Genomic DNA, 12,161 nt, shown 5'->3' with positions numbered 1-12,161 from the left:
AGAATCCCCGACAGTACCCATCTGTGTTTGTGTACAGAGGGGAAGCAACACGCTTGTTTCCATGCTGGATGTGGGATGTGTGCGGCGTGGCAGAGCTGAGCACTACCTGGGTCTGCATTCACATACAATCACAGGACGGTTGGTGTTGGAAGGGACCTTAAAGCCCACCCAGTTCCCAGCCCTGCCCCGGGCAGGGACCCCCCCCAGCCCAGGCTGCTCCCAGCCCCATCCAGCCTGGCCTGGAGCACTGCCAGGGATGGGGCACCCACAGCTGCTCTGGGCAGCCTGGCCCACCGCCTCGCCACCCTCACAGTACGTTTATATCTGTAGTCATGCGCTGGTTGTGGAGCCTGGGAGGAGGGAGGGAGACCAAAACAGGCTGTTGTGATTTCTTTTCTTGCCTTTTTTAAGCAGCAAATACCTTCTCAACTTTATGGAATAACAATTTTCCCAGATTCTGTTAGATGAAGACAAACACAGCAGCTTCAAGGTCATTTATTTTCTTTGCATCTGTGGCACAGCCCAGCTTTGTGTCGCCCGTGTTGGAAGTTGGCCGCTACCTGCTCTGGCTTCCCTTGCCCGAGCAGAGCTGCTGATTGCACCTCACTGGTGTAAATGTTTATGGGGGCCACCGCTGAGCGCAGGCTTTCCCTTCCCGGGCCTCATCCCTGCAGGGGGGTGCAAGTTCAGAATCCCCATATCCAGGAGACCCAGCTTGTAACTTGCTTTAAGAGGCTGGAGAAATCCAAAGTCAGTAGGAAGCGCCGAGCCCTTCCTCTTCCAAAGCCCCGTTCTGCTGTCAGGAGGACATCCATGACACAAACACCACCACCTCCAAATGCCAACAGCAAAACGGCAGGAGCGCAATCCAAACCCCGCCAAGCGCCGATGCAGAGCAGCAGCCCCAGCCCACACAGAGCTGGGTGAGCGGCAGGGCAGGTGGCAAGGGCCACCCTGGGCTCTGCTGCTCCCCTGGCTCCTGCTCGGGGGGAGCCAGTGCAGGCACGCGATACACTTTAGCAGAGAGTAAGATAAAAATAATAGGAGAAGCCAGCTGTAATCTGTGTTTGTTATTAACATGGTTCATTAGAAGTCTACAGCATTGGAGTGAGCCCATGTCCTCATTTTAAGCCTGGAAGTCCTCCCGTTGCACTTGGTGGAGATGGCAGGATTTTGTATTGAGATCAGTGCTCACCTACCATGGTGGAAAGGGCTTTCATCTACCTGGAGCATCCCATCTTTTTGTGTAGGTGTTTTTATTTTCCGTGTATCTTCAGTGTCAGCGTGAGCTGTTTTGCACCAGGAGATGCCCTTGCTTGTTGCATTTTCTAGGTCTTGGTTGTGCGAAGTGCTGGGTGAGTCCATGCCACGCTGGGCATTCTCAGCAGTTTTGTCTGATACTGGTGACAAAGTAGCGTGGACGTGGAAGCAGAAGTAGTTTAGCATAATTAATTTCCTTGGGCTGGCTGGGTTGAAAGTTCCTTTTCACCTTTCTGTAGGAGGCTGGTGGGCAAAAGCACAGCCTGGTCTCCAGAGGCATCGTGGCAGTGCTTTTACAAGCACTAAATTAACTAAATTGTTAACAAATTGAATAAAAATGACAAATGAGTTATTCTTGAAGAGAAGCGTACTTCTGTTAGATGCAGGCGCAAAAAAAGAACCTTAAACTGTCCTGTGTATTTCAGCCCAGGTTTAGGCTCGGTTTTAAGGGCTTTTGGTTTTCCCACGCGGGTGCAGTGTCCCGGCGGTGGGAATGCCGGATCCTGCGTGCTAACCCCCAGCCGGCGCAGCCAAGGCACGGCGTGGTGGCACAGCTCCCTCCCTGTGTGACACCCTGTGCCCACCGCTGGTGGCTGGCAGGAGGGAAGCGTTACACGCTGCAGGAGCTTGCATGTGGTCAGGTTTTCTGTTTCTGCCTTTTTTCAAAACTAAGGTTTTATAATTCTTCTTTAAAGGAGGGGTGGAGGAAATAAAAGAGGAACCATCTGATTTTAATTACCAGGATAAATATACTCATGGTGACATAATCTTTGACCTGCAGCAGGCAGGAAATCAAAACCAACGATTCATCCAGATGCTCAGATCAGCCTGATGTTTAGTAACAAGAAATGAAATAAAAGCAAAAGAAGATCATCCACCCTGGCTTGGCTCACGTCGCGTAAAGGGAGGTGTCGGAGCTACTGCCAGCTTGCCCTGCCTTTAGGAAGGAAACAAATAATGTCAGGGGTCATTGCAATTGCCACTGATACCGAGAAAGCATCTTGAGCCTTCGTTCCAGTGTGCAGAGTCCTCGTAAAAGAGTTTCTGTGCAAAAAATCCTCATTAATTCTTGGCATTCATGTCTGTGTGAAGAAATTTGCATCTGTTGAAGGGAAGCGATCTAAATCTAGGGCAGAATCCCATCTGTGCTAGAGATATTTTCTCTACACTGCAGCCCTCAATTGCATATTCTGTACCCATTTTTCAGCCTAATTGTAAGCTAACAGGGGTGGAAGGTCTGCGCGCCGGGGGGTGTGGGCTCTCCGTGTCACTGTTGTTATCGCTGAGTTACACATCACCGACGAGGGAGGTGTGGGGTGGTGGGGCAGACAGGAGGACAGCTGTGGGGAGAGCACAGAGCACGGTGTGCAGCCTGGGGCTGGAGCTGTGTACCTGCCCGGGGGCAGGGTCCCCAGGGGTGATGCAGCTGCCTCTGACTTTGCCTGTTTGCTGGTCATGAGAATCATGGAATCATTCAGGTTAGAAAAGATGTTTAAGAACATAGAGTCCAACCATTAGCCCAGCGCTGCCCAGCCCGCCACTAACCCATGTCCCTCAGCACCGCATCTATGTGTCTCTTAAATCCCTCCAGGGATGGTGACCCCACCACCCCCTGGGCAGCCTGTCCCAGTGCCTGACCACCCTTTCCATGAAGAAATGTTCCCCAGTGCCCAGTCTGACCCTGCCCCGGTGCACTTGAGGCCGTTCCCTCTGGTCCTGTCGCTTGTTACCTGGGAGCAGAGCCCGACCCCCCTGGCTGCAGCCCCCTTCCAGGGAGCTGTAGGGAGCGATCAGGGCCCCCCTGAGCCCCCTCCTCTCCAGGCTGAACCCCCCCAGCTCCCCCAGCCACCCCCCATCAGGCTCGTGCCCCAGCCCCTGCCTGGCTCTGTCCCCTCGGTGTCCCTCCTGCAGCGAGGGGCCCAGTGAGCGAGGCCTCCAGGTGAACATCTCAGGCTGCCAAGCGGGTGTTCCTGGCCGCGGGCAGGTGGTGCCGTACGAGATGTCTGCAGCCCTTGGTGGGTTTCTGTGGGTCTTTTCCACCTCTTCAGAAGAGGCGAATATTGTCTTCACCTCAAACCATCTTCTTGGTGCCTGTGTTGCTCTGCAGTGCGGGGTCCTGATTAGGTGCCGGGGAAGCCGTGGAGGTCGGGAGAGGTGCAGAGGGGAGGGAGCACCCCTCAGCCCGTGAAGGCTCCATCTAGGTGGCTGCATCCCAAGCCGAGTTCCCTGGGAGATCATACCCAGTGTGCTCCAGGGTTGCAGAGCATCCTTGCTCCCCAATTCTGTTTATTCTCCCTCCTCAAGCAGCTGGCCATGCCATAGCCTAGCTTTATGGTCATCTTTTATTGCCTTAAGAAGACTTGCTCCCATCTGTTACAGCTGCCAAAACTCTGTCAGATGTTTACAGCCGCTCTGAAGCTGAAGGGGTTGATACGCCAGGCGCTGAGGAAGATTTTTTTTTCTTCTGTCAGTGGCATGATAAAGATCTGATTACCCTGCTTATTTAAAATTTAAAGGAAAATAATGTATGCAGCCTTTAGTAGTTTTAAACTGAGATAAGTTATTGTAGGAAGTATCTCTGTATGACTAGAAATGACTTGTAAATCTTTTTGTTGCAGTGTTTGTCGTATTTAGTGAAATGAATGTATGGAAATACGCTAGTGCGGCGTGGTTACACATTCTCCAGTCAGCGCTGGCAATGCTTCCAGACTTCCCAGTTCAGACTCAAGGTACAGGTCCCAGTTAAAGGTTGCACTGGTCCTCTTTTGTCTCAGGAAGGGAGATCTGGAGAACGACTGCATCCCCGAGCGTGGGGTCTGTGCGCGGGCTGTCAGCCCGGCCGTGGGGACGCAGCAGGATGGAGCGCAGCCCCGGCTGGAGCTCCTTGGCCAGCCCCATTCCTACCAGGAGCAGCCAAAGTGTCCAGAGCCCAGGTGGGAGAGTGGTGCAGCACACCATCCAGGGGGCTGGCAGTGGCCTGAGGCCAGCCCCACAGCGCGGGGAGCAGCCTCGTCCTCCCTGGTCCCCTGGGGCACAGCCTGTGCCCCTCTGCGGGGTCCGCCCCCCGAAACCCGGCTCCCGTGCCTTAACGGCTGGCTGTTCTCCGGCAAAACTAGGTCATGTTTCCCGCGAACCTGAAATCCGTCTGGAGTGCCCTGAGCTGATTTATGCATTCATATATATGGAGGGGAAAAAAAAAAAAAAAAAAAAAGAAGAAAAAGTAGTGCGACTGAATTCTGCTTTGAATTTTGGGGTTTCTTTCATCTTGGCGCTCCTGGAAAATGAAAGCAAAGGGAAGTAATTGCTGGAGCCTGGAGTTGCCAGCTCTCCGTGGGCAGGGTGGTTTGGCACTGGAGCTTGCCGTGCATCCTGCTCGCATCCCACACTGGAGCTGCGGAGCAGGAAGGCTCCCGCAGCTGCACAGGCTGGCACGGCCAGGGTGCTGCTGCGCAGGGGTCACTGCCACCCCCCCGGACACCAGCCCCTCCTAGCAGCTGCCTCCTTCCTTTTGTTTTGTACATTTGCAGTGAGAAAATTAGCAAGTATGTTCTGTGTGTCAGAGTGTGAGCTAGTGAGTCAGAATAAAACAATTCTGTTATTACTTGTTCTTCTATTTGTTATTAATCTTAATTATTATTATTATTAATAATAATTTTAATCACTGAATTTAAAAGCTACACCTTTTTTAGACAAAATGAGTAGCTTGCATTTTTTAGACAAGTACTTTGCATTACTTTAGACAAGTAGCTGTTCACTAGCAGCATCAGCAATAAAGAGAGTAACCCCTCAAATGCACTCAGAATATGCAGAGGAAAGAAAAGAAAGAGGAAAACAGTGAAGTGTGATAACGCCAAAGCTGCTCTGATCCCCCCCTGACATTGCCCAGGGCCAGACGCTTAGCACAGGAGGCACTTGTATGAGCCAGGCGGATGCCCCGTGATGTTCCTCCTGGTACATGCTCCTGCTTCCAGCAGTCTGTAGGTTTAACATCCTGATCTAAGGATTGCGTTTCATGTTTAATAGCTCTTGATGGATTTTTTTTTTTTTCCCCTCTGTGAATTGGTGTAAGTGCTTTTGGAACCTGGGCCAGGCTCTGGGCTCCGCAGCAGTCGTGCTGAAGAACTCCTGCTCTCTGGAACACTGTGTGGAGGAGTGCCTCGAAAATTGCCAGGTTTGCTTTGCTGCTGTCACCTGATAATTATGTCATGCCACATAGTTCCCATGTTACAAGAAATAATGACAGATCCTTCCCCGTTGACTCCTTCCGTGCACTCATAGTTTCTTGGAGTGCTGGGATAGTTCTTGGATGGAAAAGCCTGGTTCTGCATCTCCCCTGAAGCTGTCCTGTTCACCGCCTCACCTCCCTCCCCCTTGGTGTGTGGGTGCCGTTGGGCTTTGAGTCGCTTGTGTACCCACGCTGACCCGTCTAACTCCTGGCTGGGGGCTGTGGTGGGTGCTAAGGATGCTGGAATGCAGAAGCTTTCCCTGCTGCAGTTGTTTTCCCGAACCAAAGAGGAGAGGAGCCTTCCCTTCTCTGTGCTGCAGGCTGCAGAGGTGGCATTGGCAAGTGAGGCCAGCTGCAGTTGCCTGATGGAGCCTTGGTTTTCCTGGAGGTTGTACTTACTCCAGCAGTCAAGTTCATCTACAAATTTCTCTTTCCTCCCCCAGTGGAGTTGCTCTTTGCATAACAAATGGCAGAATTTGCACATTGCTGCACTTGCATGGCATTGTTCTTATTTCTGGCTTCCTATCAGCAGATTTTTATACTTTCTTCCTCCGTTTTCAGGCCCAAGTGTGATAGTTGGCAATGCCAAAGGATTGCTGTGCCTGCCTAGACATTCCATTAGCCAGCGAGCTGGTGCCCTTTTGGGCTCTGCTCTCACTCGCATGGGTGCAAATCAGGAGCAAATCTCAGGATGCTGCAGCCCTGTGACTAACAGAGAACCCGCCTGCACCTTCTCTCTGGGCTGTTTTTATGCTGTAAATTGGGGCAACATGATCAATAATGTGTTTTTCCAACCCCAAACACCGTCGCTGTCAGTGTTACCCGCGGTGCGGCTGGCTGGGGCTGCTCGGGGCAGCCTGCAGAGCATCACAGAGCACCTCCCTGCGCCTGGCCCAGCCGGGGTGGTCCTGCAGACCGCCCCCCCCCCCCCCCCCCCCCCCCCACTTGGGATGGGGTTTGTCCTGCAGTGTGCTGGTCTTGGGGCTGGCTGGGGCAGCGCGGCAGCACCATGGATGCCATCAGCTGATTGCAGCACTTAGTGCATCACTGTCAAAAGAGTTTCTTGACCATAATCATCATCTTCTTGTTGCTTACTTGGTTTCACACATGCAAGAACATGATATGTATTTCATATGGAAGTCCATCTCCTTGTCTCCAATTTCCTGTGCTCAGCTTGTAAAGTGTGTTTTTTCTTTAAGAAAATAAGCAGTATCTCGGGAAGAGCTGAAATGTGGTTTTCATTTGCTATGCCGTAGAAGTAACAGATTCAAAGATTTCCCTTTGTGTTTATTCCATGTACTTATTTAATTGAATTCAAGGTTGATTTACCAGTTAGGGGTTATAATTAAAATAATTAATGCCTCTGTTCTGAGGAAAGTTCCTAAGGGCTGTATTTTCCTCAAATAATTTGGAGGGCTTTCAGCAAGCTCAGCTGCAAAATAGAAGGGAGGCACCATTCTTAAAGGAAATGCAGCGGGAATTAATACGTTTGCTGATGCCTATGAATGTGCAGTTCCATTAGAAGTCTGTGCTGTTGCTCATGCAAAGTAAAAGTGCATGGAAGAAAATCTGGAATACCTCTGCTGGCGGGTGGATCGTTCTGGCCCTGTTGCATGCCGTGAGAGATGGAGGTACCTGCCTTTGGATGAGTCGTGCTGCCGCCGCGTGGGAGGGCTGAGACCGGCAGCTCGTGGCCTGTGCTGGCCCTGGGCTGGGTGGCCAGCAGGCAGCCGCGGAGCCGAGCATCTGGAGCTTTGCCTGCTGCCAATGTAAACAGCCCCTGACCTTTTTTCTGCTCTGTTTGTATGTTGTCCAGTGGTCTTCGGCTCTGCAGAACTGAAAGGGTCTGCGTTTTCACCCAGTGGAGGAATATTTCTGTTCCTTTATTCTTACCACCTAAAACCAGTCTTGTGATTGATGAGAGCTGTTTTTGTTTGCAGGTATAACACCTTGCCAAGCCGAAGAACGTTAAAAAATTCCAGATTAGTGAGTAAAAAAGATGATGTTCATGTCTGCATCATGTGTTTACGGGCCATAATGAATTACCAGGTATTTCCCTTTTTGTTCTTTTGAACCACTTAACTGTTTTATGGTTGAGAAGGGGGCGAGGAAAAGGTTAGGGGTGAATTGTTAAGGTAAAACTGATGAAAAGGTTTAAATTCTGAACTCATTCTTAGGCAGTGTAGCTGGGAAGTGATGTAACACAGTCCGTGTGTACCCATGCAGATGGTGGGGTACAGATGTGGAGACACACGTAGGTAAGTGGGTGCATACTGGGCTGGTTCCTCTGTTCACTGACGGGCTCACTTTGCACTCACTGATGAGGCATGCAGCCACACAACTGAAGTTAGAATTTGGCTCGGAGTTTAGTACTGACGTTTAGGAAATACAAGAATTTTTCAGAAGAGCTATACACTGATGGAAAATCCAAGCTTTCACCCTTGTTAGATATTTATGGCAAGGCAGTTGCAGTAACTGTAAGTCAAGGAATAAACTAGACCAAACCTAATCTTATTTTCATGAGGTTTTTTTCTCTTCATTGGGATGCTGCAGTCATGGCATACCCAGGTAGCTTCAGAGACATGGGTTTTTATGCTAAAACAGTATCGTTGAAAAGTTTTGTGCTTCAGAGAAAGTCTGTGGTGAACACCTTTGCTATGAGCTGTGCAGTTGTACAAGGCGTTTGTAACACCACTGCGTATGTCAGCTCTGCCCTTGGGATACCAGCTCCGTGGGGTTTACAGGGTGCCATACCTCTGATGGGAAGGATGCAAACAGTGCCTGTACATTGATAACCGATACATTATTTTCCAAAGCAATTATTTTTTTGGTTTTGGAGAGGAATGCCAGCAGTACTTGCTCAATAACTGCATGGTGTAGTCACTGTATGGCAGCACGCGTGCTGGAAAAGGAATGATTTTGGCAGCTGAATTGCAAATTCCTCTTTGATGCGCTTGACTGTCAGAATTAAAAAGGGGTTGCAGGGAGAAAGGATGAGCAGAGGGGTTGGCAGTGGTGTAGGATCAGCTCTTGGACCCCTTTTTGATGGCTGACATGGCCAAACCAAGCACTTTTGACGCTGTTAATGGCAGAGCAGTTGTTAGGCACGGTGGGAGATGGAAATGTTCTGACTGACTTGGTAAACTCGACAAGGTTTTGTTTGGCTTACAGGATCGTGAAAGACTGCCGCCAGTTCTGGTCAGAGATATGTAATTTGTTGGATTTTAAAAATAATAATTTCAGTCTCCAAGCTGACACAATATTTTCCCCTTCTCTTTTCAGTATGGATTCAATATGGTCATGTCGCATCCACATGCCGTTAATGAAATTGCACTAAGTTTGAACAACAAGAATCCCAGGTAGGCTGCACTTGCTTTTAGAGTTTTAAGAAGTAGGTAAGTAAGGAGTACTTGGAAAGGGATTTTCAGGGGTACGTTTATGCACGAACCTGTAGCAAAAAACCAGACTTGGTTCTGCATCAGATTAAATCCAGATAATGGTGCAAATGGATGAGCGATCGCCATCTGGGTCTGCTGGGTTCAGAAGCTGCTGCCTCCTCCGCTGCAGGTTTGCTGCCTAAGCACGCCGGCTCTGCTGCACTGAGTCTGCTGATCATGGGCGGCTCAGCGTGGGGTTTTCCTGAAGAGTAAGAAAACCTGCTTTACGAAATTTTGTCTGAAGGGTCCTTATGTTTGAATATCTTTGAGAGAGGGTTTCATTGTGGTTCTGGGTCGGGTTGCTGTTCAGCCACGGCAGTGATGTGGCAGTGGCGCAGTGGAACTGGTGGCTGTGAGGCTGTGTCCCCTCCTCGTCCTGCGCACACTGGTGACCCTGGCAGCCACCTCCAGCAAGCCTGGAGCTGTGAGCCTCTTGCATGTCTAATGAAACCGAATCTGGCACACTGATGTTTGCAAGGAAAGGTAAAACTAGGGGATGAGGCAAAACTAAACAGCATATATCTGTGTATCCATATACATAGCTGTTGCTTAGGCTGTGCGCTTGCCTTACAGTGCACTGCTTGAAATCGTGTCCTGATGGAAGTAGGTGCTGCCTTCCTTTCTTTTATTTAGCCCTAAGTCAGCAAGCCTAGGTACAGGATAAACGGGAAGGATATGGGAAGTTTATTGATTTTAATAATTTTTGGTGTCCTGTGCCTGAAAATCAGGTGATCAAGAGAGAGCCTGAGTTTTCATTTTTGAAAGAAGGGGGTTATTTAGGTTTCTGCTTATAAAAAAATAATGCTTTGAAATATGGCTAAAATAATCTGAAGACAAAACGTAACTTTAGTGCTGTTCAAAACCTAATTTCTCTTTGGTTTAGCCCCATTGTAACTTTTGAAGAAACCAGAGAGCTGAGTGCTTAGGGTCGGCCGAGGTGTGCAAAAAGGGAAGCAGCAGCTCTGAGAGATGCTGCAGAGCTGATCCCATCCCCGGGCTGTGTACACTGCGGAGTGAGGGTGGAGGATGGCTGTAGGGGCTCCTGACTTCTGGCTGTGCCCAGATGGATGCCACAGATGCAGCCGTATCTGTCCTCTCCCCCATCCCCACCCCAGGCGTGTGGGCGCTCCAGGCAGCTCTGGAGACCCGGGCATTCCCCTGGGCTTTCCGCTCGCAGAGGTGGCTCTCCGTGGCTCATAGCCTGCCCGTGGAGGGGATATTACTGAAGATCCGTAGTAAGAGCTCCTTGATCCTGTCTGAAAGAGCTTGGATTTCCTTCTTATGGCAGGAAAAAAAATGCTGAGTAAGAATTGAAAATGATACATTTAAAATTTCCTAGGAAAGTGAACATTTTATCTGGTTTCCAAAGATAACCTTGACACTTTGAAAGCCAAAAGGTATTTCGTTTTCTGTAACATCTGGTTTGAGTCAGTGCTTTAGCATGAGACTAATTTCATATGTGTCTGCATGATTTTACTATCTGCTCAGAGCTCATCTGGCTATAAAGTCCTGTTGGTGCTCTTGCCTTACGTGAACCCTGTAAGAAAGTGATGGGGATTATTTATATTAGGGTTACACTGAGTCTGCTGCATGCTTTTCTTTCAGTTATCTGCTGTGTTCTCTCATTAATATGCCTGTGTTAGCACTGCTGTCAATCAGTTGCCCAGATTTCTGATTCAAGAGGGGGAAGACGTGCTAAGGCATCCTATATTTACTGCAGTGAATCACATCTTTTTTTTTTCTGGGGTTGGGTGTTGGTTGGTGGGGTTTTTTTGTGTGTGGCTATGAATAATACAGATTATCATAGAAAATAATTCAGATTTGTATCTGGAAAAATACAGATTTGAATTATAAGTGTGTTCGTGAACAGCCGGGCTGCTCTGCGGTGACCCTGGCTGGCGTGGAGCTGCCTCCTCTCGGGGTCTGTGTGGGCGAGCGCTGCGGGAGCGCAGGCTGCTGGAGGCTGACCCACGCTGCCCTTACCAGTGTTATGCCACTGCCTTTGGTTTGTTTGAATTTGCCCCAGCGTAATTTGTGATTTAAATTTTTGCATGGTTTGAGAAGCGTTAAAATGGGGGAAGTTACTGCATGATCCTGGGAGAGCCAAAATGCCCTGGATCAGGTGATGCTCAGCATTATGCACCTTGCAGGTTTACTAGTTTCAAAGGATGAAAAATACACGGGATGCAACCTGTGGCTCCCAGCGTCTGTGCATCCGTTTTGCCAGCAGGTAGGGAGAAGGTGGTTCAGCACGTGGTGGTAATTGACTGTCACCATTTCTTTTCTTCACAGGACAAAGGCCCTTGTCTTAGAACTTTTAGCAGCTGTTTGCCTTGTTAGAGGAGGACATGAAATCATTTTATCTGCATTCGATAACTTCAAGGAGGTATGTTTTTACTGCTTCATTAGAATTTGGCGTGCATTTTGATAGTTCTGTCACTATTGGCTGGAGCTTTCTCATTCAGCTAAATTCCCTAGAGTGAGGGTTTTTCATAATCTGCAGGCTTTCCATAAGTCAGCTTGAGCTGCAAAGAAGTAGATGGTGGTGTTGATGCCATCATTTTGTTCGTGTTTGTGTGAAAGAGCCATAATCCCAACAAGCTTAATCCAGACTGTGAATTGCTCCCTTTACCTTTTGGTCAGGCGAGGTGAGCCACTGAAGTGGAAAACTAATGGAGATCTTGAGAGCTTCACTCCGGTTCTTCCGTCTCTGAAACAACCAGGAATGGTTTATTAGATCTTCCATTTTCAGAACCATTTATGCAAACCTTTGAAATGCAAAACTCGTGGTTTTACTATCGGTAGGAATTTTATTTGTGAAGTTACAAAATCAAGTCTCTGTGATGGAACACTGCTGAAATTAATAGAGGTATCCAAGTTGGCTCACATGGGGCAGAGCAGTGTTGTCGGTGGGTGTACGTGTCCAAGTGTATCATACGTTTGCATGCAGGGGTTAGTGGGATTTGAGAATGTTGTATCAAGCTTTGGAAGCAGTAGTGGGGGAACTGAGTCCTAGAAAGCTGCTGTTGTAGTTTATTTTGCAGATGGATGTTTGTGTGGATTTATTATCAAAGAAAAAAGGAATCTAGACTTTCCAGCTCAAAAAACGTTAGACGTGGTGAGTCCCAACTGGACCATGTGTAAACACGTAGCGTGATTATCCTTAATGCTGCTGTTGCTATAAGTAGGTTAATGCAGGTGATCAACAAGCCAAGTTGTTGATTTTTTTACTTTTTGTG

At 49.0% G+C, this 12,161-nt stretch overlaps 1 protein-coding gene across 11 annotated transcripts in view; it reads left to right on the top strand.

The window, feature by feature from the left end:
• FMNL2 (formin like 2) overlaps positions 1–12,161 on the top strand; it is a 152,839-nt gene that overhangs the window by 102,091 nt on the left and 38,587 nt on the right. For all 11 annotated transcript variants that reach the window (XM_037397778.1, XM_037397774.1, XM_037397777.1 and 8 more), the window contains 3 exons: positions 7,426–7,534; positions 8,768–8,844; positions 11,215–11,308. In XM_037397778.1, the coding sequence (XP_037253675.1) occupies positions 7,426–7,534; positions 8,768–8,844; positions 11,215–11,308 (280 nt within the window). The remainder of the gene's footprint in view (positions 1–7,425; positions 7,535–8,767; positions 8,845–11,214; positions 11,309–12,161) is intronic.

The sequence above is a fragment of the Falco rusticolus genome, chromosome 8, assembly GCF_015220075.1.
Source record: "Falco rusticolus isolate bFalRus1 chromosome 8, bFalRus1.pri, whole genome shotgun sequence".
Classification (NCBI taxonomy): Eukaryota; Metazoa; Chordata; class Aves; order Falconiformes; family Falconidae; genus Falco; species Falco rusticolus.
The sequence above is the reverse complement of the archived record's forward strand: the minus strand, read 5'-3'. Positions and strand labels throughout refer to the sequence as shown.